General features: G+C 43.1%; 1 protein-coding gene across 2 annotated transcripts in view; it reads right to left on the bottom strand.

The window, feature by feature from the left end:
- Positions 1 to 23,380, bottom strand: part of Ect2l (epithelial cell transforming 2 like) — an 85,492-nt gene that overhangs the window by 20,758 nt on the left and 41,354 nt on the right. The window contains exons 1-9 of one of the 2 annotated variants that reach the window (XM_026786158.1): positions 18,973 to 19,586; positions 17,767 to 17,926; positions 15,656 to 15,794; positions 13,798 to 13,966; positions 10,180 to 10,308; positions 8,132 to 8,224; positions 6,357 to 6,539; positions 4,443 to 4,546; positions 1,280 to 1,405 (exon numbers count right to left, since the gene is read on the bottom strand). In XM_026786158.1, the coding sequence (XP_026641959.1) occupies positions 1,280 to 1,405; positions 4,443 to 4,546; positions 6,357 to 6,539; positions 8,132 to 8,224; positions 10,180 to 10,308; positions 13,798 to 13,966; positions 15,656 to 15,794; positions 17,767 to 17,926; positions 18,973 to 19,213 (1,344 nt within the window). In that variant the 5' untranslated portion in view covers positions 19,214 to 19,586. Of the gene's footprint in view, positions 1 to 1,279; positions 1,406 to 4,442; positions 4,547 to 6,356; positions 6,540 to 8,131; positions 8,225 to 10,179; positions 10,309 to 13,797; positions 13,967 to 15,655; positions 15,795 to 17,766; positions 17,927 to 18,972; positions 19,587 to 23,380 lie in introns of those variants that run through there. The other variant, XM_026786159.1, reaches the window with a different exon arrangement.

The following is a 23,380-nucleotide window of genomic DNA, read 5'->3' as shown; positions in this document are numbered from 1 at the left end:
CTGTGTCTCTCTCTGTGTCTCTCTCTCTGTGTCTCTCTCTGTCTCTGTCTCTCTGTCTCTCTCTCTCTGTCTCTCTCTCTCTGTCTCTCTCTCTCTGTCTCTCTCTCTGTCTCTCTGTCTCTGTCTCTCTGTCTCTGTCTCTCTCTGTGTCTCTCTCTCTGTGTCTCTCTCTATCTCTCTGTCTCTCTGTCTCTCTCCCCTACAATAAAAATCTTCCCCTTAACCAAACCAAGGAGCAGTCACATCAACAGTTTAGACAGCAGGCAGAAACTTTGGTGCGGGAGGTGGTCCCTGAGCAGCGGCCAGTCTCAGCTCTCTCCTGGTGTGCTGGCTCTACCTCTCGAGCACCCGTCTGCTCCAGGGACTCTGCTTTTCCATGTATGGCTGTCTCATGCCAGCCTGATATATTTTTATACTTTTGCCTTGAGGCGGGAGGGGCCTTTGAATTTTGAGGGGAAAAAAAAATCTTCAGAATTTCCCTTTGAGTAAAACACTCTTCGGTTTAAAACAAATTACAGCGCTAAGTATTTATAGCCAGGAAACCATCACTTTGTCAAGTGAGCGGAGACACCAGCGGCTCTGAGGAGCAAGGAGCTGCAGTTAAAGCTTAATCACTGTCCTGTGGCACAGTTGGGAGGGGGGACCTAGTAAAGAAATTGGTCATGGGGGCACACCCTGGAAGGGATCTGGGGATCTTGGCTTGCCTTCCTTTTCTCCCTTCCTTTCCCTTCCTGGTGTTGGAGGAGGCTGTTCGTTAGTTTCCAGCCACCCAGACCTGAAATAATCACTGGCCTAGACCTCACAGAGCTCCGCCTGCTTCTGCCTCCCAAGTGTTGGGATTAAAGGTGTGGTGCCTCCAGCCCCTGGGAAAGATGTGTAGTTTCATCTGCAACACAAAGAATCTCAGTCTGCAATCTTTTTCTTTCAAGTTACCTCAGCGAGAATCCAGCTGAGTAAATGAAGCAAAATGCAGATTCACAGCTCCCCAGTCAGCGGAGGAGCTTGTGCTCTCGGTGGCCTAAAGGCCACTCAGGTGAAGAACCACGAGACACCCTATTTAATAGTCTGTGTCAACGATCTTGGTAAAACAATTGACAGCTGGAAGTTTTCCAGGAAACCCGTCACCCTTCCTGAGAATCTCTTCTCCACAGGAGACTTCTCTACAGAGAAGCACCGCACAGGCTCCAAAGCTACAGAGAAACCCTGTCTCGAAAAACCAAGAAAAAAAAAACACAAAACAAAAACAACAACAACAAAAATACGCAACAGCAACGTTTACCTTCATGAGTGGATCTGATGTTACTTTTACGTCACAGTCTAACAGAATATCATTTCCTTCAAATTCCTCGCTCTTTTTACTAGATTTCTTCAGCAGAAAAGATGACAAAAATTCCAGAGGTTTGTCCTGAAAAATGTCCCCCCAACACACACAAAAAATCCAATTTAAAATATTCCTCCGACATGTTAAACATACGACAGAAAAGAGCAGGTCAGGTGGTAAAGTGCCTGCGTGAGCTTAAGGACCTGAGTTCTGACCCCAGCACCGAGGAACAACTCGGCTCAGGTGCTCAGGTGCTACTGTGCCTGTAACACCCGTGGGTGTTCAGATGGATCCCCAGAGCTCAGTGGCCAGCTGGCCTAACTGAGCAGTGAGCTGCAGGGTTACTCTGTCTCAAAACAGGAAGCAGAAAGTGATCAAGGAAAACACCTCTGGCTTACAGACACACATACATGTCACACACATGTACCACACTTTTGGGGGGGGGGCACCAACCAGCTTCCAAATCATGACGCCTACTTTTGAATGCTTGGCCTTAGGTTAGCTCTTTTCTGAATAGCTCTTTTAACTTAAATTAACCCGTTTCTCTTTATCTACCTTTCTCCTCGGGGCTTTTTACTTTCTTTCTGTATATCTTACGTTCACTGCTTCTCTTGTCTGCTGGCTGTTGGCTCTCTGGTTTCTGACTCTGTGTGTTCTTTGTTCTCTTCTCGTTCTTCTTCTTCTTCTTCTTCTTCTTCTTCTTCTTCTTCTTCTTCTTCTTCTTCTCCTTCTCCTTCTCCTTCTCCTTCTCCTCCTCCTCCTCTTCTCTCTTTTTGAGCCTCGATTTCTATTTATCCTTTCTGCCTGCCAGTCCCGCCTATCCTTTCTCTGCCATGCTATTGGCTGTTCAGCTCTTTAGTAGACCAATCAGGTGCCTTAGGCAGGCAAGGTGAAACAAATGCAACACATCTTTTCATAATTAAACAAACGCAGCATAAATTCACCTTTGCACAGTTGAAGTAATATTCCTCAGCATAAACCAATGTAACACATCTTTGCCCAGTTAAAATAATATTCTACAACACATACATGCACATGCATGTGCACTACACATGGATACATACAAAAGAGTACACATTTCTACCAGACTTTTCAGCTCCCTGCTTAAATCATAGGACTAGAAAACAAAGTAATTGTTATTCAACTAATATTAGTAGATTTGTGCTCATCCCATATTTTGGTTCTCAGCTTTTTTCCACAATCCAAGGCTTGCTTCAAGATCTTTAGACTCAAAGTGGTTCACAACAGCCCTTGGCAACATGAGAAAAAGGCCAACATGGATCTTGTGGTCTCTCAGGAGGGAAGCAAGCCTAGGAGAGACAGGGCAGCACTGCTGATGAGGAGCACATCAGCTCCCTATGGGAGCTACTTCCTTCTCACACTGTAGGTTTGAGCCTCATCAAAATTATGCCATATATGGTTATTCGTCCACCAAACAAGTTTAGCCAGTTGGTATTTGAGAGAAAGTACAGGGTCTTTCCAGGCCTTTGGATCTCTGTGAATACCTATGATCACTTCAACAGAGAAATAAGGCTGGCATATCACTGAGCTGAGGCTACGCCAGGCAGTCTATGGCTAAGAGTAATTCCATACAGGGTAGCTAAGCTAAGCTATCTGGTGCTGCCCCGGAAAACCAAGAGAAACCCGGGCAGACAAAGAGCAGCAAGGAGAAGGCACGTGTGCAGAGATCATGTTTAAATGACAGAATCACCACAGGAGGGGGGCAGTCCTTGAAGAGTAAAGAGCTTGCACAGCCCTGAGACTGCACCAATCGTGGCTCCTCCTCTCTTATTCTGGACTTCCTCCAAATGTCTGGTCATTTCCTTTGGCTTCACAATTATCCTTGAGGCTTTGAGAAAGGGAGTCCATGGACTAAAGCTTGTGTGTGTGTGTGTGTGTGTGTGTGTGTGTGTGTGTGTGTGTGTCTTAGGGCTTATATTGCTACGAAGAGACACCACGACCACAGCAACTCTTACAAAGGAAAACATTTAACTGGGCTCACTTCCAGTTCAAAGGTTTAGTCCATTGTCATCATGGTGAGACATGGAGGCGTGCGGACAGGCATGGTGCTGGAGAACGAGCTAAGAGTTCTACATCTTGATCCAAAGGCAACAGGAAATGCACTGAGACAATGGGCATGGCTTGAACATATACGAGATCTCAAAGCTCATTCCCACAGCAACACACTTCATCCAACAAGGTCTTACCTGCTCCAACAAAGCCACACTTCCTATGAGCTTATGGGGACAAGTTACATTCAAACTACCAGTGTGTGAGTGTGTGTGTGTGTGTGTGTGTGTGTGTGTGTGTGTGTGTAAGCCAGAGGACAATCTTGGCACTGCCCACTTTTTATTTTAAAGAGGGTTTCTCATTGGTCTGGAACTCACCAAGTAAACAGTGCTAGCTGGTCAGAGAGGCCCAGGGATCCACCTTTTCTCCCTCTGCAGCACTTGGATTACAAGCATCTGCCTCCATACCTCACTCGCTTTCACATAGGTTCTGGGAGTCAAGCTCAGGTCCTCACATTTGCAAAACAGGCCCTGTCCTGCCTATGCTAGCTCCCCAGCCGGCTAATCTCTTAGAGTCTTCTGAAATGTACGCTGACTTTTCTGGCAAACTGTCCAAAATGGCCTGATAATACAAATACTTCTTGAGACTCCCCCAACTATTCCTATCCCCAAAGGCTGGCTCGCCTAGCTTTCTTTTGTGTTTTCTTTCCCACTCTCTCTCTAAGCCCCTTGCCTATCATCATTTTGCACCTGTTTCACATGCTTCAGTGCCCCGGCTTACACTAAAGAATAACATTTATGTGGACTACCAGGTCATGAACTTGTTTTCTAATGAGGTCACTTCTGACTGAAATTAGGCACAAGATAGAAAACAGCACAGAAATTAATAGACTTTAAATAACCCAGACGTTCTCCTGCTTCTCTGTTTTATATACTTAGTATACCACATCTTGACTCCCAAATCTCACTGAGCCTGCTTTTATAAACTGACGTGATTTCTCTGAGGAACTCTGTCCCAGAACGATAAACTGGTAAAAGATTAGCAATCATAAACTAAGGGTTTATTTGTGCTGAAATTTTTCCAGTTTTTGTCTTTCGGCCACAACACTTACAGATCCTTCTTTTGACAACTCCAGCAGCCCATCCGCCAGAGCCTGTGCAGCATCTTGGTTATCTAGGATGCTGGCCATACTCAAAGAGTCAAACATAAGTTGCCCTGAAATATAAGTAAGGCACACACGCTGTACTTAACTCATGCGAGACATGTGATACCGAAGAAAAGGGTCACTACAGTTGTTTTCAGTGGACAACAATACAAGGACCAAAGTTTTCTTATTGCCATGAGCAGCTCTGTCATAAACCAGGAAATGAGCCAAAGCGATTTCAATGTGGCAAAACCGATACTGAAAGGGAATCTAAGAATCGACAATAATAAAGGAAAATTATGAATGGAACCTTGTTTGTTAGTTGTTCCAGCTAAATAGTCTCCCATTTCCCTCACCTTGTGTTCAATTGTAAATATTTTAAGTTCAGAGAAAGTCGCTTTCATATAAAATATCTATCCATTTTAATATTTACATACTTTACTGGGAAATATCTTTCCCCTTGACTTCTCGTTGCCAACACATTTTCATAAAAAATAATCTGCTTTTTCCCTTTTTCTATCTAATCCTTAGTATTTATAAAAGAAAAAGATTTATTTTTCCTGGTTTATAGTTTTTGTTTTGTTTTGTGGTTGTTTTTGTTTTGTTTTGTTTGTTTGTTTGATACAGGGTTTCTCTGTGTAGCCCTGACTGTTCTAGAACTCACTTTGTAGACCAGACTTGCCTTGAACTCAGAGATCCATCTGCCTCTGCCTCCTGAGTGCTGGGATTAAAGGCATGCACCACCACTACCAGGCTGGTTTATAGTTTCCAAACTATTTAAGAATATCAGTTTAACATTTCCTAGACGTGACAGAGCAGGTGGCACAGGAAAATGCAGGGGAAGATCTCGACATAAGAGGCATTTGTGAAGCAAATGTGCCATGGACAAAGTGCCGTTGTGGACACATGTGTGCTCCTGTCTGTGTGCACAGTACAGAGAGAAAGAAGGCACGGGTCTAAAGTGTTCAAATGGTACTGTCTTAGCCCAGTGGAATGTCTAAGATTTGAAGAGATGGTCAGAGGTGAAGGGGGACATATTTACCCAAATGGCGAAAGTGCCTCTTGCTAAAGAATGAGCTGGTTTAGCTTGTGATCTGGTGTTGAGACTGTACATTATTCCACAAAGATTGGTATGCTAACTGGAGCAGGGGGATGGAGTGGGGATGGAAAATTGATTCAGTGATGTCCAACAGGCTCATTAAAAGACCATGGAGAACCGGGCGGTGGTGGCAGGCAGAGGTGGTGGGCAGAGGCAGAGGCAGAGGCAGGCAGATTTCTCTGAGTTCGAGGCCAGCCTGGTTTACAGAGCTAGTGCCAGAACAGGCTCCAAAGCTACAGAGAAACCCTGTCTCGAAAAACTAAAAAAACTAAAAAAAAAAAAAAAGACCATGGAGCCCAGCACCAAGCTCCATCTTTTATTTCATTGTTTATGAAGAAAATTATAATATATAATTTATATGCATAGTTGGAGGGGAACCCAAATGGGCTTATCTACCTGAAGCATCCTTATAAATTATGCATTTTAGATAATAACTGAACTGTAGAACAAGTTGTGTAATAGACGCCATGGGTAAGAAGTGCTTAGCAGCTGGAAAGTTGTGGTGTGAAAAGATACAGTTTTCTAGCTGGGCAAAAAGCAAGTTTTGTCCTGGGCAGATGGGCTGCCATATGGACCAATAAGATGGAGAGACCTGAAAACAGGAGTCAGTTCCAACACTCTGAGCACGGCTAGTTTTCTCTTGAGTATTTGAGAAACCAAGGCGATGGTGTTTGACCAAGCCTGTGTTACAGCTGGGTTTTCCTTCTGCTGTTCTCGGTCTTGAATTTTCTCAGGGAATAGATAAGCTCTGGTCTGATTTGCGGAAGTGTCAGAGATCTTACCCAGGATCCGGCCGCTGATGCTCCTCTGCAAGTTCTTGAAGAGTGGGCGGAACTCCTTCCTCACTGACTTCAAGGTGTCTTCCAGGGAGTCCGTGAAGTTGGTCCATGCCTGCAGCTTAGACTCACTGAAGTAGTCAGAAGGAGGCGGCCTGTCCTGCTGTGGCCCCAGCCAGTCACTAAGAACTGACAGGATTTCTATTGAAGACTTGAGATCATTTTGTGTGTGTGTGCACATATGTGTGCATATGTGTAGAAGTGTACTGTGTGCACTTACATGTAGAGGCCAGAGGTCAACTCAAAGGGTGTTTCCCAGGTGCTATCCACCGTGTTATTTGAGACAAGGCTTCTTTCATTGGCCCTGAGCTCTCCTAGTAGCTCAAGACTTGACCTGAGGCAGGGGGTTTCTACTTTTTGCTTAAAGTACGACCAGCTCAGCTGTCTTTATACTGGGCATAGTGGACTTTCTCAGGAGAAGATAAGCAGCCACAGCCTGCTTTCGGTGGTAAAATAAGAAACTCAAAAAGGACACCATGAATGCCCGTCTGTTCGTGGCAGATAAGGTTGACATGTTCTGCTCGAAATTAGAAACGAAATCGCTGTCTGGTGCTTTGGGAAGCAGAGGGGATAGATGTAAGTAAGAATGTGTCTCTCCATTCTAACGTGAGAAGTCTTCCTACTTAGCACTTCCCACACCCTGCCTTGCCATTGGAGGTCAACCCTCCCAGCAGCCCCTCCTCCTCTCTTTCTCAAATTATGGGGAACCCAAAATATTCCGCATGACTGTGGTGGATGGGGGAGAAAGTCAGACTCCTTGCAAAGCAATTGCGTCATGATGGAGCGGCCCACTGGCGTGTTGTTGGTGCAGGTTTTTACTGGAATGGATAATCAGATCCATTGCGTTTCCAGTCCCTACAAGCATGCGCATGCGCAAGACTCTCCACTGTGTTCCTTTACAAGGAGAGTAAAAAGAAATGACCAAAGGAGAAAGGGGCAGGAGGAGAAAAAGAAGTACAGCTGTCTCTTAGGGCAAGCAACAGGGCCCAAACCTTGCTGTGCTGAGCTAGGCAATTCTCTCCACAGAGCCACAGGCACCATCGTTTGCTGATGCTGAACGAACTGCAGTGAACCCGCCGTCTCTGAACTACAAAGTCAATGCACTTTCTGTTCCCCTACATGGAGTCGTTTCCCTTACAAGTGTCACACTGGTGCCAGCTCTCCCCAGTCATGAAAGGCCTTTGGGGACTAAAGAAACAGTGTTCCTGTCATCTCCAAGGCAGCCCAAGCCCTGTTTGGTCAACTAGAAAATGACGAGTGACCTTCCTTGTAGGATAGCAATGTGGTTCGCCTGTCAGCCAGTGTTGCGTTTTTTAGCCAATATCAGTAGCTTTATTTATTGAGTCAGTGAAGGTGGATATGCAGGCATATTTTCTCTTTTGATCCATTTTCCTTCTTGATCATGCTACTCCATGGGATCTGAGCAAAGCTCCTTACAGCTCCAATTTCTGTTCCCAAATAAAACCTAAGCCATTTTTTTTTTTTAAACTAGAAAAACACTTTCCCTAAACCCAGCTCTGGAAGGGACAACATCCACTCAGAGAGAGTGGCAATTGCCGCCGGCAGATCGGAATCATTGTACAACGGCAAAGGTGTGCAGCTGCTGCTTGCTGGTGAAGAGAAACGAGACAAGGAGCGTGTTTGCCTAGCCCTTGTCCTCCAGGGATGCCGAAGCGGCCGTCTGTGACTGGGTACAGCAACCAGCTCTCACGTACACTTACTGTGTTGGAATGAACCAGTCGCGATTCCGGTGGGGGCGGAGAAGAATGTGCCAGTTAGCTGAGACAGCTGAGAAAGAACTTCTAGGCCTGCTTCTGCACATTCAAAAAACAAACAAACAAAAAGCTTGCATTAGTTTACTCACAGGTTTCTTGGAAACAGTAAACTCTTACTGAGAAGCCTGGCAGAGCTGGCCAAGAAAGACCACAGGCAACTGTCATCTTCAAGTCAAACCCTTCTGTCAAAGAGCCCGTCAATGCCTCACCTTTACCCTCATGGACAGATGTCCACACACCTAATTTGTGAGAACAGAGCGATGAGATGTGGAAGAGGGCAGGCAGCTTTCCTTCAAGTTGGGAATGTTTGAGTCAAAGACAGAAAACCTCATGGGTTTCCTAAAGTATTCTGAGAAAACGGGAATTGTCATTGATTGTGGACTGAGTTGAAACAGATAAACAGGATGGAACAACATGCCAACATTTATTGTGGCGTTAATTTCTCCTCTTCCTCGGTGACACAGACTGGAATATAAAGTGGACTACAGAATTCAGCGACTACATTGAATTGCTTGAGAAGAAATTTGCGTAAAATGGATGGGGCATTTTAATTCTCTGTGGTCCAAAAATAAATACCCTATTGCTTCTAGGCACAAGATGGTAGAAGCTGATGGGGTTAGATGCTATTTTCATTGACAATTAAGTCAGACGGAGAGTCCACAAGAGCTCAGAGACAGAGAGTGGACTCAAGTCCATATCAACCATGATTGCAATAACTTGTACATAAAGTTCACGGTGGGGGGAGAGAGGGACAAAAGGCTTCCCTACAGGAATGGTGCTGGGAAAATAGGTCCCCATATGTAAAATAAATTAAATTTCAGCCCAAGTCTTGTATTCTGAAATAAATCAATTGGCCCACAGACCTAAATGCCAAACTTAAACATAAACTCCTATAATGTGCAGGAGGGAATCTTTATGATCTTTGATTTGTAAGGAATTTTAAAACATGGGGGCAGGAGAAATGGCACAGAGGTTAAGTGCCCTGGCTTCACTTCCAGAGAATCCAGGTTGGATTCCCAATACCCACATGGCTCCTGACAACCTGGTGTTAACTCCAGTTCTGGAGGATCTGACGCCCTCTTCTGGCCTCCATGGGCACTGCACCCATGTGGTACAAACATACACATGACAGAACACCTACCTACAGGCATAAGATTTTAAAATACATACTTTTGAAATAATTTAAAAATATGACAATAAAACATGATTATAAAAGCAAAGATAATAAATTTGATTTCATCAAAACTAAGAAATTCTTCTGTTCAGTAGAATCTTTTTTTTTTTTTTTTTGGATTTTCGAGACAGGGTTTCTCTGTGGTTTTGGAGCCTGTCCTGGAACTAGCGCTATAGACCAGGCTGGTCTCGAACTCACAGAGATCCGCCTGCCTCTGCCTCCCGAGTGCTGGGATTAAAGGCATGCGCCACCACCGCCCGGCCTAGTGGAATCTTCAGAGAAGGAAAACATGAGGCAGCAACTGGAAAAACAATCTACCCTTCAAAATCTGCTAGATACTTGAACAGACACTGAGGAAGGTTTTTAAATGGTGGATAAGTACATAGAAAGATGCTCAGCGTTGTGACTCAGTAGGAGTCTGCACATCAGAACCACTATGAAATGCTTCTGTATCCACTTGAATGGCTAAAACCAAGGTGTCAAGTGTCGAGCAGTTCTCTGGAAAAGTAAAGGGGTACAACAGGCCAGCTGGCTTTGTAAAAGTTGAGTGTGCACCACTGGGATCGTATGTACCTTAGGGGAGTGACTGCACACATCCCTACACATGCTCATAGCAACCTCACTTATAAAATACATAGTATAGATAAAGAAATTACAGTATACAGGGTAACCGTATTTCATGCAATCATTACAGTGGTAAAAAGGAATGAGCCATTGATCCAGGCATTAAATGGATTCATTCGTGAAGATACCTCAGAAACACACAAAAATGACATCATGAGTGGACACGTCTCCTGCCTTTCTAGATCCTGATGCTGACCTGATGCTCCAAGTGGCACAAAGAAGTCTACCCGGCCCCCTTCTTCTTCGGCAGCCACATAGCTTCCCAGCTTCTCCCAGAAGTCTCTCACTTCAGGCCACAGTAAATTTTTAATAGAAATTTTATAGCCTGAGGAAAAAAATTAAAATGATCAATATTGTTTTTTTACATCACCATAAGCAGAAACTTTTGGCACTTTGTGGAATTAAAATCACAAATTTAAAACATAATATTTGCCCATAAAACCAAGATTACCAATTGGTGTGGAGGTCCTTCTGTCTATGTGTTGCTTTTATTGGTTAATGAATAAAGAAACTGCCTTGGCCTGTTGATAGGGCAGAACTTAGGTAGGTGGGGAAAACTGGACTGAATGCTGGGAGAAAGAAGGCAGAGAGAGATGCCATGGAGCCGCCAGAGTCAGACATGTCAAAACTTTGCTGGTAAGCCACTGCCACGTGGCGATACACAGATTAATAGAGATGGGTTAAATTAATATAAGAGTTAGCCAATGAGAAGCTAAAACTAATGGGCCAAGCAGTGATTTAATTAATACAGTTTCTGTGTGGTTATTTTGGTTCTAGGTTGTTGTCACAAACAAGCAACTTGCTCCTTGTAACAGCCAGTGTGCCTGTGCTTCATAGAACACCATGTTAGGGCCACGAAAAGTGCCACTGAACGCTTTGTGGCCAAACGCTCTTTCACACTCTAGATTAATCCGGTGTTATACACTTATGCTTTTGTCATTGTGTTTCTGCCTTCACTGTGAAGCACTGGGAGTCACCAGACTTGAGCAAAGTTTAAGGTGAATGGAGTCCTGAAATCTTGCAACTAACTTTCAAAGTAGAAAGAACTCCCACAAGTGTCAATGAAAAAATGAGGTCAGAGCAGAGGTGAGGCTCCCAGAGTTGGCAATCACCACCTCAAACTCTCCTTTACCCCCAATTCCTCGGGGGTGATTTGTGACTTGTTCTGCCTATTGTGGAATAGTCCTTTACACTCTGTGAAGATGTGTCACTGTGATTGGGTTAATAAAGAGCTGAATGACCATTAGCTAGGCAGCAAGAGGTTGGGCAGGAGGACTTCTGGGGACACAGAGAAGAAAGGCATTGTTGCCAGACAGTCACGGAGGATGCAGGATGAGCAGTGCAGAGTAAAGGTAACTGAGTCACGTGAAAGAACATAGATTAAAAAATATGGGTTAGAAGAATGGATAAGGAAAATGTGGTACATTTACACAATGGAGTACTACACAGCAGAAAAAAATAACGACATCTTGAATTTTGCAGGCAAATGAACGGAGCTAGAAAACATCATATTGAGTGAGGTAATCCAGACCCAGAAAGACAATTATCACATGCACTCACTCATAAGTGGTGTTTAAACATAAAGCAAAGAAAAACCAGCCTACAAATCACAATCCCAGAGAACCTAGACAATAATGAGAACCCTAAAAGAAACATGCATGGATCCAATCTACATGGGACGTAGAAAAAGACAAGATCTCCTGAGTAAATTTGGACCTTGGGAGAGGGTTGAAGGGGAGGGGATAGGCAGGGAGGGGAGCAGAGAAAAATGTAAAGCTCAATAAAAATAAATAAAATTTTAAAAATGGGTTAATTTAAGTTATAAGAACTAGTTAGGAACAAGTCTAAGCATAAGTCTAGCTTTCATAATTAATAACAAATCTCTATGTCATTTTTTTATGAGCTGGCAGCCTAAAGTAAAAGCCTGCTACTTTGTCATTTTACAAGTTCCCTGGAAGCTAGAGCATCCAATTTATTTCCTTTTCTCTCATTCAGCATGATTGGAAGTTTTGATGTTAATAAAATTAAAACAGTTCTGCTTTAGAAATAAGCAAGGGGGAATGCAAGTTATATATGAAGGGTAAAAAAATCCTCTAAAGGGGTAAATATTGATGAGATTTTTTTAATCTCCTCATAACAAGTTAGTTATGTCGGCCATTTCTTTCCTTTGTAATACAAGCCAAATGGGACTTTATCAGAGGTGGTAAAGTTCATACCAATGTATCTACTGTGGTGTTCATTGTAATTTCTATTCTTTCATCAAACTCAAAACTTTTCACATAAAGTATAAAGGACATCTTGGTGTGATGGTTTGGGTAAGACTGCACCCCATCGGCTCACGTGTTTGAACGCTTAATCACCAGGGAGTTGCACTCTCTGAAAAGATTAGAAGGATTAGGAGGCGTGGCCTTGCTGGAATAGATGTGACTTTGTTGGAAGTGTGTTGCTGGGGGTGGACTTTGAGGTTTCAAAAAGCCCATGCCAGACCCCCCCCCACTCTGCTTATAGATCAGGATGAGACTTGTAGCTACTTCTCCCATACCATGGCTGCCTGCCTGCTGCCATGCTTCCTGACGTGATGATAATAGACTAAACCTCGAAACTGTAAGCATGTCCCCAACAAAATGCTTTCTTTCATAAGAGTTGCCTTGATCATGGTGTCTTTCACAGTAATAGAACAGCCACTTTGACAATATAGTAGGGAAGAAAATGCTGGCAAATCACATATCTGGTAAGGAATTAATATCTATAACATACAACAAATCTCTACAACTCAACCTATTGAATAATCAGCCCTCTTTTTAATAAGTAAAGGGCTTGTTTTCAGAAAACACACAAATGGGCAACAAGGCCCCGACAGACAGATGTTCAGCATCACTCATCAACAGAGATGGGCAAATCAAAACACAATGCGATTGGACACTATGAAAACAAAAACCTTTAGCAAGTAAAGTGACACAGAAGACTTGGTATACTTGTACATTGTTGATAAAAAAAAAACAGTTATGGAAAACAGTATGGAGGCTTTTTAAACTAACAGGAGAGCCACTATACTTATAGGTATATCTCCATAATCACTGAAAGCAAGAGCCAAAGAGGATTGTCGTTATTCATGACAACCAAGAAGTAGAAGCAACCGGAAGGACTGTTAAGTGGATCGAGCAGCAAACAAACTGGAGCGCATACATAGAGTGCGTTAGTATTCATCCTTAAAAGAGAAAGAAAATCAACGGGTACAGTGTATGAACCCTGAGGGTGTAAGGGAAAATCTCGTCACCAAAAGACGAGACAAGGGATTCCACTTCTGGATTTAAAGGGTATGGAGGTTATTGGGGACAGGACTAGGGGAGGAAGGCAGATGTTCCTTGAGTTTCAATTTTGCAAGATGGAAAAGCTTTACAGAAATGTGAATGGGGCAGTGGCGCACACCTTTAATCCCAGCACTCAGGAGGCAGAGGCAGGCAGATCTCTGTGAGTTCTAGTACAGCCTGGTCTACAGAGTGAGTTCCAGGACAGCCAGGGCAACACAGTGAAACGCTGCCTTAAAAAAAACAAAAAGAAAAAAAAAAGAATGTGAATAAACAAACCGTACACTTAAAGAGGATTAAGATTGTAACCATTATGTGATTTTAATCACAATAGTTAAAATTATTATCAAAAATCATCAAAAGCTACTTTACATTTTTCATGACGACACAATGAACCTTTCCTAGTGAATGAGAAGCTAACAGCGCTGCTGTGACGGTCACATTTGTGGGTAAGCGTTGCAAACACTCGAACTGTGGAACTGTTCTCCGCCAATCCCCAGACCAACCTTGGAGTAAGTCAATTTCTCGGCTGTTTCCACCGCTAAATATTCCCAGGCTCCGTGCCTTCCGCCCTTTCAGAGCTCTGTCTAGGAGATGAAGCAGGCCCTCCAAGGTCACACCACTGTGTTCATAGGGCACGGTCACAACGCCCACCTTAACGCTCTCCACCACCATCTGGAAGCAAGACAGAGCTGTAGGAGTCGGTGTGTGCGCGCTTTAGAGCTAGCTGAAGAAGCCAGGTGATGTGCAATACGCTATCGTTGCTGAAGAATTGTTTCAGAAAGTAAAGAAGGAAGAAACTAAGCTTCTTTATTTCTTCTCTAATTGTAAGGGAAATAGGAGGTTCATTTGCAACCCCATCATGCAGATAAATAGTACGGACAATTTCGGTTACTTTTCTTCCACCCTCTTTAATTTTATACATGCCATCTAGATTTATGTACAACTTATTAAAAACAATAAAATTGAATTAATACCATTTTGCAATGGACTTCTTAAGTAGATTTTAAAATCTAAATTTATATATAATGAAAATACATAACTTCATTTCACTTTATTTTTATATTTTGAGACAGTCTCATTATATGGTCCTAGCTTACTTAATACTCCAGGTTGGTCTCAAATTTCATCTATCCTCCTGCCTCAGCCTCCTAAATGCTTGGATTACAGGTACACACTACTATACCTAGCTATAATTTCATTTTGTAATAATCATATTTTGATTTAATGGCACCATTTTTAAATAGATCATGAAGCAGTACTTCTAGCCGACTTTTGAAAACTTTTGGTCACATAATATTATTAAACTTCTTGGGAATTCTGGAAGTCTTAAATATTTTTAATCATTACGCCAACTATTTTTTTAGTAATTAATTAATTAATTAATTTTTACATATCAATCCTAGTTCCCCCTCCCTCTTCTCCTCCAGCTCTCCCCATCTTCCCTCTACCCCACCCCCAATCAGCTCCTCAAGAAGGGTAAAGCCTCCCCTGGGAAGTCGGTTAAGTCTATCCCATCATCTCCTTGAGGCAGGACCAAGGCCCTGCACCCCCACCCCGTGTCTAGGCTGAGTAAGGTATCTTTCCATAGAGAATGGGCTCCACAAAGTCAGTTCATGCATTGGGTTAGTTAGATCCTGGTCCCACTGCCAGTGGCTCCGCATGTTGCCCAAGCCACATCATTGTCACCTGCATTCAGGGGGCCTAGTTCGGTCCTATGCAGGTTCCCCAGCTGTCAGTCTTCCACTAGCTCAAGTCAGCTGATTCTGTGCTATCCCCATCATGGTCTTGACCCCTTTGTTCATAGTATCACTCTTCCCGCTCTTCAATGTACAGTGGTTAAGAGCACTGACTGCTCTTCTAGAGGACTTGGGTTCAATTCCCAGCACCCACATGGAAGCTAACAACTGTCTATTATCTCCAAGGTCTGACATTCTCACAGAGACATTCATGTAGGCAATCACCAATGCAAATAAAAATAAATAAATAAATAAATTATTATGGGGCATAGCCCCATAGGATTTGCTGAAGGAGACGGAGGCAGGAGACTCACGAGTTTGAGACCAGCCTGGGTTGGCTACCTTTTTTAAGAGCAACAAGCTCAATCCAATAGGAGTGTTTTGACACCAGCTGCTCACACAGCAATCTGGACCTCTCATGCTTTCTCAAAATAAGTTTGATTACTTTTATATTTATTGCTTTCAGTTTTTAAGACTGTATGGGTCTTGTAAATGTTCACTTGATTAGACAATGTTCCTCTCGGAAGATGAATCATTTTCACACACAGGACAGCCAAAAGATTTTGTTAGTCTAGATGGAAAAAAAGCCATCCAGGGAAGGGCGTCCCTCCTAGGACAGCAGTACCTCATAGGCGGGAATCCGCGATGAGATCAGGATGACGCACGGTTGCAAGGCACAGGAAGAGCTGTCATCGGTTCCTCCAACCCCGTGATGATTTTTCTTTACTAAGAAAGGGGAGGAGTGGCTTCCAGAGAGATTGCTTCTGTAGGAGATGAGAGGGAGGGATAAAAACCCTAATTCTCCGCTAGTATGACTTTTGATAAGTGCCAGTATCCTATGAACACTGGTGGACAGCAGAAGGCCAGCACCCCTGAGTTCTCAAGCTCTCCCAGCAGTCTGAGGGATAGAGACAAACAGGGGTCCCAGGCTGGCCAAATTTGTCCCCTTGTCTCTCCACTTCCACATGAGGAATGCAGAGAAAGCTTCTTGACTCTCACTCAGCTTTTATTGGGCTCTTAAATACCATGATACACCTAAGGGCTCAAAACTGTATTTTAAAAGGGGTAGCCAAGCAATTCATAATTCACTTCTGGCCCTTAGGGGTTCCTAAGTAACATTTCCATTATTTCCACAGCCCCATCCCCACAATTACCGAGGATGAGAGATGCCCTATGCTTCTTAAGATTCTTTATGTGCCCTCAGGTGAGACGGAAGGCCACACTCACGAATGTTCCAACCCAGATCTGCATGTGACGTCAGTGGTGAAGCTGAGGAGGGTTGGAATGTGAGGATTTGGGTCCCAGTACTTATGACAGTTGGATGAGTCATGTCACCTGTAGACTTCAGTGTCTTCATTCAAAATGTTCGTGTGGAATCCAAAGTGAAAAGCAAAATAATCCTTTTTTTTTTTTTCGTTTCTAAGCAGCTACTCAAGTTTTGGAAGTTACAAACGTCACATAGGAGAGTAGGTAGAATAAGAACAGAATCCTTGGGACTGGAGGGATAGGTAGAATAAGAACAGAATCGTTGGGACTGGATGGGTGGCTCAGCAGTTAAGAGCACTGACTGCTCTTCCAGAGGATCAGGGTTCTATTCCCAGCACCCACATGGCACTCACAACTGTCTGTAACTTCAGTTCTATGGGATCGGGCACCCTCACGCATACTTGCAGGCGAAACACCAATGCACATAAAATAAAAATAAAGTTAAAAAAAAAAGAACCGCCTTCTGGCACTGTGCTCATATATTATGACTTGAATCGCTGAAAACAGCTGCCATTTTCAGTAGGAAAAGAAAACTGTGTTTAGATTACCAATATAAATGGGAGTTTGTCCACATTTGTTTGGATGCTGCTATAATTTGGATCTGCAGTTTCCCTCAGGTATTAAAGGCTTGGTCACCAGTCCATGGTGCTATTCAGGGGTAGGGTGGATATTTAGGAGGTGGACCTAGTAGAAGAAGTTGGGTCATTGAGGGTGGTTTTTGAATGGACTAATGGGACCCTAGTGATGTCACCTTTTCCTCTCCACTTCCTGAGCACTATAAAGTGAGTAAGCCTCCCTATCATGTGTTTCCACCATGATGCTCCATGCTACTATAGGCCCAAAGCAATGGGAGCAACTGTTCATGAAGCCATGAGCTAAAATAGACCATTCATCTTTATAAGTTTTATTATGTCAAGCATTCATTAGGCCAGTGGGAAAATGACTAACAAAGACATTGTGCAGTTACTGTTACTCCATAAAAAATGTAGGGAAATGCCATTTTTGCTCATCAGCTTTAGAAAATATATGATATCTACAATATGTCTTTACCATAGGGTTAAAAGTATATTAGACATAAGTTTTTTTTGTTTTTTTGTTTTTGTTTTTGTTTTTGGTTTTTTCGAGACAGGGTTTCTCTGTGGTTTTGGAGCCTGTCCTGGACTAGCTCTTGTAGACCAGGCTGGTCTCGAACTCACAGAGATCCACCTGCCTCTGCCTCTCGAGTGCTGGGATTAAAGGCGTGCGCCACCACCGCCCAGCTATAAGTTTTGAACATTACATATTTTCCTCTTCAGAAAGCTTTTAAAGGCTGCTATTCTTAAATATGAAGTTATTAATTCCTTCTCTGGGATTTCATAGAATGCAAAGCATCCAATTTCTGAAGATCCCTCTGTTGGCTAAATAATTCTATAATGAATTCTCCATGACACAGGAGAGTCCCGAGCCCTCGGTAGATAGAAGTTTGCTCACCGTGTGGGCAAAGCATCTAAAGATGCCAGAACAAGCTGCCTCTCCAAAGCTTCATAGAATCCTGCTCCTTCTCTCTGCATCCAAGGGCCACCGGGCAGGCTCATGGACCTGGAACAGCGCGTTCCACTCAGCCAAGGGGGTCGAGCTTTGAATAACTCCTCTGAAAAATGAACAGCAGCAGGCTTCCCGTTTACGCCACACTTTCCCCAAGACATCAAAAAGAAAGCTACACCAGGGCAATATTCCAAACAGTAATTATAGCCACTTGCATCCACTCCTATCAGATTTCTCATTTGCTATCTGTCACTTTGAGTCAATCGGTAAAGCTCATAGAACAAGAAGTTCTTCTTGTGAGAACCAGATAACCAGTCCACTGGTTTGCATCCCTTTCTGTCCTTGGCTGGAGGTAATTTTGTGTCTGTCTTCTCAGGGAAGAGTGACGGAGAAGAGGAAGGCAAGCCCCAGCCTGTCGACAGTGTATTTTAAGAACATGTGCACATCAGAGGCTTCCCCAAGCCCATGGCCTTATCCTGTTTTCTTCTTGCTTCTTTCAAAGCAATTACTCTTCTAGGTCTCACTCCCATGCTCGCTCCTCATTCTCACCAGCCCAATTCTTCTGTCCCAAATTTACTTCTCATTTTCTGACTGTGTTTGCACTTCCTCCTCCTTTTACATGTGCACAGGGCAGGGGGGTTGTGTCTGGGAAAGGTCAGAGGTGCACAGATGTATGGGTGCAAACACACAAGTGGCAGTTAAAAGTTAACTTGGCTATGTGCGCTGGCCAGGAAACTCCCAGGATCCTTTTGACCTTGCCTCCACCCTAGAACTGGGAATACAAGGCACAAACACCCTACCTAAGGTTCCCCCCCCTTTTGTGAGTACTACCAGTTTTAACTAAGATCTTCGGGCTAATATGACAAGCATGTTAGCCAGCCACTGAGCCATTTATACCAGATCCCCTCCTTGTGTATACTCTTACAAAGCTGGGAGTAGACTGCCGTGGAAGTGGATGCTTGACCTTAGCTATTTTATCAGAAATTGTGCTTTTATTACCAATTAACTGAAAGTATAGTAATGGAAAAAGGAGCTGGTCTTGAGCATATGGTGATGAGAGCCCCACATGCTCTCTGTCTAGATGGGAGTCTGGATGTAAACCCTTTTGTCTAGTGTCCTGGGTAAGACAGAAACTTTTATAATGCTACTCACTTTTACGGAATGCAATTTTCTCCCAAATGATTTTCCTCAGGCATTTTTCTCTTTGCCTCTCCTTGAACTCCTCATCCTCGGTTTTGGGCTCATTCAGCGTCCCATAAACAGCAGCAGCTTCCCTGGGCGTTAGCCAATCCAAGCTGGACACACAAGCAATGTAGTGGTGCTTCCAAGCTCCGTATTCATTCTGTGTTGGAGTATAGGGCAGAAACCACCCAAGCCTCGTGCATTTGGGCATCCATAAGCAGTCCTCCAGAGAAGAACAAGAGCAGAGTGAGTGACAGATTTCTAAGGGATAGTTTTCTAACGATGGTAGCTTCAGTCACACACACCTTATTTTTTGTTAGACTGCCATTTATAGTATTGTTGACTCAATGTCTAAACTTTAATCTATAAAAAGCATAAAGTATATTTTATTCCATATTAAGAATGTTCTTTGGTGAGTATACATTACATTATATATAAATATATAATGTAGTGTACACACACACACACATACATGCCATCTTGTAACACTTACAGCATTCTGTCACTTTAACTCTAGATTATGAGAATTCAGGTATAATACTTTGCTTCAGACCAGCCCTCCTGCAGAAGAATTTTTTTTTTATTAAACTCATATTATATTGCCGAATTGCAGCGATTTTTGACTTATTAAAAACTGTGAGTTTTATGTGACTCACTGAAATCACTATCTAGACAAAATATAAACACAAGCAGGGCACAATGGCATGCACTCATGCACCTGTGCTCCAGATCTTTGAGAGGCTGGAATGGGAGGGATGCTATGAGCCCAGGAGTCCTAGGGCATCGTTGGAAAAATGTTAAGACTTTAAGAGATGGCAGACAATGTGTGTATGTGCGTGCATGCGTGTGTGCGTGTGTGTGTGTACATTCTACAGTAAAAACCTCAAGATCTCAAAACAAAAGAAACAGACCAGTTTCAAGGCATTTGCCAGTTCTTGTTGTTGTTGTTTGGTTTTTAATTCACTATACAACAGAACTGAGAATGACCTTGAATTTCTGACGTTCCTGCCTCAGTCTCTCGAGTGCTGGGATTATAGGCGTATACCACCAGACCTGATTTATGCAGTTTTGGGGACTGACCCCAGGTCCTCAAGAATGACAAGCACCCTATGACTGAGGACTTCCCCAGTCCACATTTGCCAGTTTCAAAGTAACATGTGCTTAGGCTGTGAAGCAAGCCAAGGGTGTGTCTCAAAGACACAGGATCTTTAAAGAAGCAGGGGAGATAAAAGAGGAAGAAAGGAAGGAGGAGGGCAGAAGAAAGAACACAATCTGAAATTCATGGAAGCAGAGACCTGGTTACCACACAGGGGTCTCAACTGAGAACCACTACAGGAAGAGTAACACCGAGTTATGCTGGAGAGATGGCTCAGCAGTTAAGAGCACTGGCTGCTCTTCCAGAGGTCTTGAGTTCAATTCCCAGCAACCACATGGTGGCTCACAACCATCCGTTATGAGATCTGGTGCCCTCTTCTGGCCTTGCAGGCAGACATGCAGGCAGAACAGTGTATATATAATAAATAAATAAATCTTTAGAAAAAGAAGACCGAGTTATGCAAACTATGACAAGGGCTGAGGCCAGCTTTGAAGTAGTTCATTTCTTACGCACGGTCAGTTCCTGGCCTGATCCCACGCTAGAAGCAAAAGTAAATTCTCTCTGGAGGAAGATGACATCATCCAGATACCCAGATGATGACGTCAGTGTTTTATACCTAATATCTGCACTCAATCAAAAATAATTCAATTACTTAGAAAGACATGAATTATTTGTTTATCTTTCAGTTTTTAGTAGCTATAGAGAGTTGTGAAGAAGAGCCAAACATTGCTATTATCAGACACAAACTTTGAAATAAATCCTATGATTAATATGCCCAGGAATATTAAGGGGCCAAGTGGGAAGTATTGGCAACAGAAGCAAATCAACATTCTAGGCCTGGAAAAGATAATAACTTAATTTTAAAATTCAATAAGCAGACAAGAGCACATTAGAATCCAGCTAAAGAAACAGAAAACTGAAAGGTAGATCAGAAGAAAATCCAGACTCAAACATGGAAAGACAAAATGATGCAAGACTCACTTAAGAAAGTGTGCAGCCAGGCTTGGTGGTGCAAGATTATAATCCCATCTCTCAGGAGGCATAGCCATAGATACACATACAAATAAATACATGCAATTCATGCATATATACATGGTACTAAATATGATTTTAAAAATAATAACGTGGAAGAATTTAAAGTATCCAAGAGGATTGATTACATGTGGATACACCGGTGTATATAAAGCTCTCAGGCAGCTATGGACTTTGCTATTAGAGGAAGAGGAATGGACTGTATCCAGTCTGCTTTAGGCACGCAAGGACAACTATATGTTTATTATATATGTATATGCATGTAATAAAAATATGACAAAAGGGCATGGAAACAGAGTGATACTCAGCTTAAAGGGGCTAAGGTCCTGGCATTGTCTTCAGAGTAATCAGCCAATACAGACTGCATACTATGATGTCCGATAATTATGAACTACTTAATATTTCGAAGTGAACAACAAAGATATTTATGCAGGCCAAAGGAGGGCTTAAGTAGAATAGAAACGAAACATGAAAACAAATGAAAGGGGAACAAGAAGCCGTGTAGCACTCGGGGGGGGGGTGTGTGTGATCAGAAATCCGGGGTCTTATGCTACTACAGAACAAGCCCTAAGTCAGTTTAGAATACATGAAATGTTGCCTCAAAAATAATACATTCATTAAAAAATAAACAAAACTGTAAAGATGGTGGGTCTCAACCAAATTATGTCAGAATCTATATGAATACGGATAGACTAAACACTTTGGCTAAAAAAAAAAAAATATCAATGTTTGGGCTTAGTGGACAAAGTGCTCCCTCCACACAAACATGAAGACCTGACTTTTGGTCCCCAGAATTCATGTGTGCTGGGCAATTTATGTCAACTTGACACAAGCTGGAGTCATCTGAAAGGAGGGAACCTCAATTGAGTAAATGTCTCCAGAAGGTCTGGCTACAGGGCATTTCTTAATGAGTAATTGATGGGGGAGATCCCAGTCCATAGTGAATGGTGCCATGCCTGGGCTGGGGGTCTTGGGTTTCATAAGAAAGCAGGTTGAGCAAGTCAGTAAGCAGCACCCCTCCATGGCCTCTGCATCAGCTCCTGCCTCAGGTTCCAGCTCTTCTTGAATTCCTATCCTGACTTCCTTCAGTGATGGACTATGATGTAGCAGTGAAAGCCAAAAAAACCCTTTCCTCCCCAACTTGATTTTGTTTCATTGCAGCAAGAACAGCCCTGACTAGGACACCGCGTAAAGCCAGACACGGTGGCTCAGTCTGTAATGTCTGTGCTCCTACAGTGAGGAGGCGGAGGAAGACAGAATCCCTGAACCTCACAGGAGGACTCAGCAGTAAACAGTGGAAGATCATGTTTCAAAGAAGGTAGAGGTGAGGACCAACAAACTCCTAAGGTGCTCCCTCCACAGAAGTGCTGGGACACTACCCCGGTGCCCCCACCACACACATACAAAGGTAAAAGCAATGCACGCTTGTGGACAGGGCTTACTCAGAGGGAGAACATTTGCTTAGCATATATGAGATCCTGGGCTCACTTCTCTGTTCCCTAAAATCCAAAACAGTATTAAAAAAAAAAAAAAACTCAAGGACTTCCAAATGCTGACCAAGCATATTCTTTTTAACGGGCATATCTTGGGTGAGTTACTACGGAGAAGCCAAGAGTGAAGATATATAAATAATGGGTTAAATCAGAGAGCCTGAGTCTGAGGAGCCTGGCAACAGTTCATAAAACAAGGGCCGTTGTCTGGTTTGTGCTTGAGGCCCTCACTGAGCCGCAGTTAGCGTTTGAAGTGAGTATCTGGACAGCGTCATCCCCGGACATGTGCGGTCTACAGGAGAAATACACGAGATGCAGCCAGAGAGTGTCTACTCACAATCAACTCTCGGAAAAGACAATGGGGAGACACCTAGAGCAGAGGCGGAAGCAAGGACAGACGTCAGGTTTAGCTGCTGTTCTGTTCCTCAGCAGGTGTCAGCCAAGGATTCAGTAGAAACTCTGGTTATGGACCGGCTTTCCAGAATTAATTTATCATGAATAAAATAATACCATTTAAGAAACAAAGCTCAAAACATTTTTTTTTTCAAAAAGAATAGTGCACTTCTACAAATGAAATGTTTTTAAATAATAATCACATTGAATAATTCATAGGCATGATAAGAGTAAATAAATGATTGGAATGGTGTATATAGCCATGATCGCAACATGTTACTGGTGCTGGTATTTGGCTCAGCGGTAGAGTGCTGACCTAGCATGTGTGAGGCACTGTGTGTGCATGTGTGTGTGTGCACGTGTGTGT

Source organism: Microtus ochrogaster, linkage group LG4 (genome assembly GCF_000317375.1).
Source record: "Microtus ochrogaster isolate Prairie Vole_2 linkage group LG4, MicOch1.0, whole genome shotgun sequence".
NCBI classification, from domain to species: domain Eukaryota; kingdom Metazoa; phylum Chordata; class Mammalia; order Rodentia; family Cricetidae; genus Microtus; species Microtus ochrogaster.
This window is presented reverse-complemented; position numbering and strand designations above follow the sequence as displayed.